Raw genomic sequence first — 7,049 nt, forward strand, 5'->3', positions numbered from 1 at the left:
GAAAAGGGTCCAGGATAGTCTGTCAGAAACCGAGGGGTGGCTCGGAGAGGCAGACTACGGCCTGATTTCGTTGCTAGAGGTATGCCTGAGACCTAGGGGGTGGCAGCATTCTTTGTCCTCTTTCTGAGTATTGTGCTATTGTTCTGCTTCTGCTGTTGGGACGCTGCCGCCGCACGTCAGCCTGACGTAGATAAGCAGCCGTGCTTGGCGGACTGAGGGCTCGGGAATACGGTCCCAACCATCATGGGAACCACGCAATCTGTGCAGGAGACGCTTAACGATCTCCTCCGTCAGAGGGACATTCGTATTGCCAGCCGGACAATGCACAGTTTTGTTAAGGAAGTAGACCGTGTTGCTCCATGGTATGCGGTCTCCGGGTCCCTTACCCTCCGTTGTTGGAACAAGCTAGGGAAGGACCTAGATGCAGAACATAAGAAGGGCACGTTAAGAAATGGCACTAAGACTATATGGAAGATGGTCAAAAACTGTCTAGAGGATGAGGCTTGTTCCCTGGTCGTCAGTGAGACTCGGCAAATTTTAGAAAGGGTCCAGGATAGTCTGTCAGAAACCGAGCGGTCGGAAAGATTAAGCGCGCATGAAAGGGTACCCGGGATTAAGAAAAAAAGATTGCCCGATGATGGAGGCAAGGGCGAGGGAAGGGGGAGGGGAAAGTCCTCACCCCGCGCACTCGCAACAAAGGAAAAAGGACCGCCCGGAGGGGGCGAGAATGAGGCGGGAGAGGAGAAGGCCACACCTCCCCCCACAGTTTACACAACTTGCTCTAGGCCGGGTGGGCCGAGGAAAATCTATCCCTGGGGGGATATGGCTGCAGCCAGCCTGAAACCCAAAGAGAGCTCTTCAGAAGACTCCCTTTCGAGTTCTGAAGAAGAGCAAATTCTAGACCAGGAAGCGGCACGCTACAAAGCGGCACACCGCTACGAAGCGGCACGCTATCGCCCCCCTGACCTCTGTAATCGAAACCGAAGCAGCAGAGCGCACTTACCGCGCCCCGTACCCTCGGCTCCCCCTCCCCCGCCATACGCACGGGGAACGGAAGGAGCCCATGCATCCCAAACATCATTACTTTCTGCTGACCTACATAGGCAGATGAGACTAGCCTTTCCTGTCTTTGAGGGAGATGGGAATGGAAGAGTTCATGCTCAGGTAGAATTCAGTCAGATTAAAGAGTTGGCAGAAGCGGTCAGAAAATATGGGGCCAATGCCAATTATACCATTTCCCTACTTGAAAGACTGGCCCGGGATAGGATGACCCCCCGAGACTGGCAAGACGTGGCCAAGGCCACGCTCCCCAGTAAGGGGAAATTTTTAGAATGGAAAGCCCTCTGGTATGATGCGGCCCAAGATTAAGCCCGTGCAAATCGCAACTCCCAGGAGGCTGCACATCATGCATGGACTGCTGACATGCTTACCGGACAGGGAGTGCATGCTGATGATCAAGTAAATTTCCCTTGGGGGGTATACACGCAAATCTCCTCCTTGGCCATCAAGGCCTGGAAGGGACTCTCAGCGAAAGGGGAGTCGGGCAACCAACTCACTAAGATTGTTCAGGGCCCCCAGGAACCCTTCTCAGACTTTGTAGCTCGGATGGCTGATGCAGCGGCCCGTATTTTCGGAGACTCTGATATGGCCGCCCCCCTCCTAGAACAATTGATTTTCGAGCAGGCCACTACGGAATGCAGGAGTGCTATCGCCCCACGGAAAGGCAAGGGGCTCCAGGATTGGCTAAAAATTTGTCGAGAGATTGGAGGTCCTCTCTCAAATGAGGGTTTGGCCGCTGCTATTCTTCGTGTGCAGCGCCCCCCTGCGTCCGGTCCGCGTAAGGACAGGACCTGTTTCAATTGTGGAAAACCGGGTCACTTTAAAAGGGACTGTCGAGCCCTTAGGCCCCCCCACGGATTATGCTCCCGCTGTGGAAAAGGGAATCACCCTGCAGAACAATGCCGCTCCGTTAGGAACTCCCGGGGCCAATTACTTCCTCCCTTGCACCCCACTGAGTCAAAAAACGGCTTCAGGGGCCCTCGGACCCAGGGCCCGAACAAATATGGGACCAGGTTCGTCAAGGAAGGGGCCACTCTCCAGCCCCCCCCCCCCGAGTCACTCAACTGGACTTCCGTGCCACCGCCACCGTCACCATAACCCCAGAGTCTGGGGTGCAGGCTGTTCCGGCTACTTTGTCAGCCAAGGCTCCTTCCGGCTGCCTTGGCATTCTAGTGGGACGAAACACCCTAACCAAACTTGGGTTTATTGTTTTCCCGGGGGTGCTGGATTTGGGTCAGGCCGATTTCACTATTCTCTGCTCTTGCCCCACGGGAACCTTTGTCATCAAAGCAGGCGATAGGATAGCCCAGGTTATCCTTTTCCCAACTGCTTTTCAGGACCCCAGGCAGACCCGTCCGATGAGAACATCGACGATGAGCCCAGAGCAGGCCTTCTTGGTGGTAGATCTGACTGAGAGGCCTAAGTTAACGCTCACCATCCATGGGAGGCGCTTTGAAGGCATCTTAGACACCGGCGCCGACCGCAGTATCATCTCCTCTCATTGGTGGCCAAAGGGCTGGCCACTGGTGAAGACGGACCATGCGCTCCAGGGCCTAGGTTATGCACAGAGCCCTGATGTGAGTACGCAGCTGCTCCCTTGGCGTAGTGAGGAAGGGAAGGAAGGGACTTTCACACCTTATGTGTTGCCGCTCCCCGTGAACCTATGGGGTAGAGACGTGCTAGTAGCGATGGGCATGGTCTTAACAACCGACTACTCCCTAAAGGCTCAGCAGATGATGCATAAGATGGGATATCATCCTGGCGAGGGTCTAGGTAGGAAATCGAACGGCATAACAACACCTTTACAAGTGGAGGGGCAGACCGATAGGAAGGGGCTGGGTTTTTAGTCAGGGCCACTGGGGAGGAGCTGCCTATTCCCTGGACCACGACATCCCCGGTCTGGGTGCCGCAGTGGCCCCTGCCTATGGATAAGCTCCAAGCCCTGAAGACTCTTGTAGCAGAACAATTAAAGAGGGGATGTGTTGAGCCTTCTACCTCCCCATGGAACACACCGGTTTTTGTCATCAAAAAACGATCTGGTAGCTGGAGGCTTTTACACGACCTCCGTGCTATTAATGCCCAAATGGAACTGCTAGGCCCTGTGCAGCGAGGCCTTCCCCTGCTCTCTGCAATACCCGCTAATTGGTACTAATATATCATTGATATTAAAGATTGTTTCTTTTCCATCCCCTTACACCCTGCGGATCGCCCTCGCTTCGCGTTTACCATCCCGGAAATCAATCATAAGGGCCCTGATTCTAGATATCAATGGAAAGTCTTACCTCAAGGCATGGCTAATAGTCCCACCATATGTCAATTATATGTACACCGTGCCTTACAGCCACTTAAGATACAGTTTCCTCAGCTCTATGTTATACATTATATGGATGATGTTTTAATGGCCTTTCATGATAAGAACATTCTACAGGAGGCATTCAGAGTCTTACAGGACTCCTTTGAAATATGGAACCTGCAATTGGCCCCCGAAAAAATTCAGTTCTCGGATACCGGGTCCTTCTTAGGAGCTAAAATATTTCCAAAATGTATTACCCCTCAGCGGGTCCATATACAACTGCGGAATCTCCGCACATTAAATGACTTTCAAAAGCTTTTGGGAGACATCAATTGGCTGCGCCCCTCCCTGGGGATCCCCTCAAGTGAATTGGCTCCTCTATTTAAAACTCTGGAAGGGGATCCCGCTCTAGATTCTCCGAGGGAACTCACGATGGAAGGGAGAGCAGTACTGCAAAAGATTGAACAGGCCATAGGCAAGGCGCAGCTAACAAGGATAGATTACAACCTGCCCTGGCAGTTGTGTGTTTTCCCTACAGAGGGCGTCCCCACCGCCGCGCTGTGGCAGGAGGGGCCCCTTCTTTGGATTCATCCCCATGCCTCCCCCTCTAGGAGTATCGTGTCATACCCCGCTGCAGTTGCTGAATTGGCTCTGAAGGGCCTTCAACGTTCTCTTGAACATTTTGGACTCCATCCAGCAAAATTGATTGTTCCTTACACCTCACAACAGCGCCAGATATTGATGGCTGAGCAGGATTCCTGGTCAATCTTAGCCACAGTTTTTATGGGAGAAATGGATAACCATTTCCCCCAGCACCCTCTAGCCCGTTTTGCTGCCTTACATTCATTGATCTTTCCCGTGGTTACTGTAAAACACCCCATACCTGGGGCGACCACCGTTTACACAGATGGCTCCAAATCAGGTATAGGGGCCTATTCAGTTAATGGACAGGTGGTCCGTAGGAATTACGGCCCACGCTCCCCACAAATAGTGGAATGTAAAATAGTGCTTGAAGTTCTTGCCCGCTTCCCTGAACCCCTGAATTTGGTATCTGATTCCATGTATGTAGTGAATGCCCTGAAGGTCCTAGAAACTGCTGGGCTCATCAAGGATCGGAGCCCTGTCTCCCAGATTTTTAGGAAAATACAAGGCTGCCTTTTATTGCGGTGTAATCCCATTTTTATCACACACATTCGTGCACATTCATCTCTCCCTGGCCCTATGGCAATGGGTAACGCCCTAGCAGATGCCGCCACCCGCCCTTTGGTCATGTTGATAGAATCAAAGGAGCAAGCCCGCGTTTTCCATGACAAATTCCATGTCACCGCAGGCACCCTAGTACACAGGTTCAAGATCACTCGAGAGCAAGCTCGGGAGATTGTGGCCAGCTGTAAAAATTGTGTTCGGTACCTCCCCGTCAGGAACACGGGTATTAACCCCCGGGGCCTTAGGCCTTTACACATGTGGCAGATGGATGTCACCCACGTCCCTAGCTTTGGCAAGACCCAATTTGTACATGTCTCAGTAGACACCTGTTCCGGTGTGATTGTGGCCACCCCGTTAGGGGGAGAGAAAGCCACCCATGCCATCCAACACTGCCTGGAGGCCTGGAGCGCCTGGGGTAAACCTCGGGTGCTGAAAACTGATAATGGCCCTGCGTATACTTCCCAGAAATTCCGCCTGTTTTGTGCACATATGCAAGTCGCTCACGTGACGGGCATCCCTTATAACCCTCAGGGCCAAGCCATGGTGGAGCGGGCACATAGAACACTCAAAACCTACTTGGATAAATTAAAAGGGGGATGGGATCATATAGGGTCTCCCAGAAGCACCCTTGCCTTGGCCTCGTTTGTACTTAATTTTTTGAATTTGGACGATGCTGGCGAGTCCGCTGCTGACAGGCACGTAACACCCCCAAGGGCCTCACCCGCCCTGGCCAAATGGAAGGATGTCCTGGATAACACTTGGAAGGGCCCAGACCCTGTCCTTATAAAATCCAGAGGCGCGGTTTGTATATTTCCACAAGAGGCAGCCCAGCCTTTTTGGATCCCTGAGCGCCTAACCCGCCCCTTGAGGCAACCATCCCCCAATGCCCCTCCCTCTGAGGAGTCAGGCGAAGCGTTGGGAAATGATGACTCCAGGGTCGATCCCTGAGAGGGACTCTCTTTTCCTTTTCAGAGGCCATGAAGCAAGTGGCCCGGTCCTTACCTCGATGGCTGCCCGTTCTTCACCTCCTGACCATCGCGAGTCCCGCATTGGCCGGCCTGGGCAGGCCTGGGAACCCGTCCGACCTTCTGACGACGCTGTATGGAACCCCGTGTGATTGCCGTGGAGGACATCAGAGAGCACGCCCAGAAAAATTCTCACAATCAGTGGACTGTGGGACTCGGACTGCATACTTAGCCATGCTCGGTAGCCTAACTGGCGGCGGGTTTACACAGTCCTGGCAATGTGTGGATAAGCCCAGGCTCACTAAACAGGGGGATCCCTGTCCTACAAACTGTGTAATGGTAGACCAGATGAATGCTATGTGTTATGACAGCTATTCTGAATGTACCCTAGGAGGAAAGAAGTATTTTACTGCAAGGCCCTATATGTCTTACGAGGGAACGTTCGGGGGTGACTGGTCAGTCGTCCCCTCCAGCAGAGGGAACCCTAAGTATGCTGCTGCCTCATGCACGGCCCCAGTGGGAAGAGATGCATGCTGGCCCATGCGAGCCCCCTTACACGTTTCCGATGGAGGGCCTACTGATGTGGTCCGGGAGGTGGAAGTGGGGCAGAAAATTCAACAGCTGATTCTTGCCCAGTATCCTCAGATTGAATATCATCCCCTGCTACTCCCGAAACCCCGGGGCATGGATTTGGATCCCAGTACTGAGAACATTTTGGCCGCCACACATTCGGCATTGAATGTTACTAACCCCACCCTGGCCGAAGATTGCTGGCTATGCCTACCATATGGTGACTCCTGGCCTTTGGCAGTGCCCTCTTCTTTAGCTAATGACTCCACCCCCTCTACTGTGCAGGTTGACAACTGCTTTGCCAGCCTTCCCTTCAAGGTACAGCCTCTTGGCTTTAATTTTAGTCATTGCTTTTATAGGGTTGCTAATAATGATTCCTATGACATTGATGTCGGGGTGCTGTCTACCTCTGGGTGTGAACAGTCTATTAATAGCGCTGGCCCGCTGTGTGCTGGGACCAGCCGAGTTTTTGTGTGCGGCAACAATCAGGCCTACACCCTTCTCCCGACGAACTGGACTGGCCTCTGTGGGCTAGCTATGCTACTCCCTGATATTGACTTACTTAAAGGTGATGAACCAGTCCCCATCCCATCTATAGATCACATTGTCCCTCGCCATAAGCGAGCAGTGCAGTTCATTCCATTACTACTGGGCCTGGGTGTCTCCGCGGCCGTGGGCACGGGTTCGGCGGGATTGGCCACAGCCCTTTCCTCCTACTCCAAGTTGTCCCAACAACTAGCAGATGATGTTACTAAAGTTTATCAATCCATTAAGGATCTCCAAGACCAAATAGATTCCTTGGCAGAAGTGGTACTCCAAAATAGGAGAGGTCTGGACCTCCTCACTGCGGACAGAGGGGGAATTTGCCTGACACTTCAGGAGAAATGCTGTTTTTATGCCAACAAGTCGGGTATAGTGAGGGACCGGGTTAGAAAACACCAAGAAGAATTAGAAAA

The 7,049-nt window shown here is 52.7% G+C and overlaps 2 protein-coding genes across 2 annotated transcripts; both read left to right on the forward strand.

The window, feature by feature from the left end:
• Positions 1 to 243: 243 nt before the first annotated feature.
• LOC129401862 (igE-binding protein-like) lies at positions 244 to 2,157 on the forward strand. The gene is given in 2 exon segments (XM_055124776.1): positions 244 to 575; positions 1,104 to 2,157. Coding segments are annotated over 2 exon segments (1,386 nt in total).
• Positions 2,158 to 2,432: 275 nt separating this feature from the next.
• Positions 2,433 to 2,906, forward strand: LOC129401863 (endogenous retrovirus group K member 7 Pro protein-like). Its single transcript, XM_055124777.1, has one exon. It carries the CDS (start codon positions 2,433 to 2,435, stop codon positions 2,904 to 2,906), a length of 474 nt encoding a protein of 157 aa, XP_054980752.1.
• Positions 2,907 to 7,049: the final 4,143 nt, after the last annotated feature.

The sequence above is a fragment of the Sorex araneus genome, chromosome 2 (genome assembly GCF_027595985.1).
Source record: "Sorex araneus isolate mSorAra2 chromosome 2, mSorAra2.pri, whole genome shotgun sequence".
Lineage (NCBI taxonomy): Eukaryota > Metazoa > Chordata > Mammalia > Eulipotyphla > Soricidae > Sorex > Sorex araneus.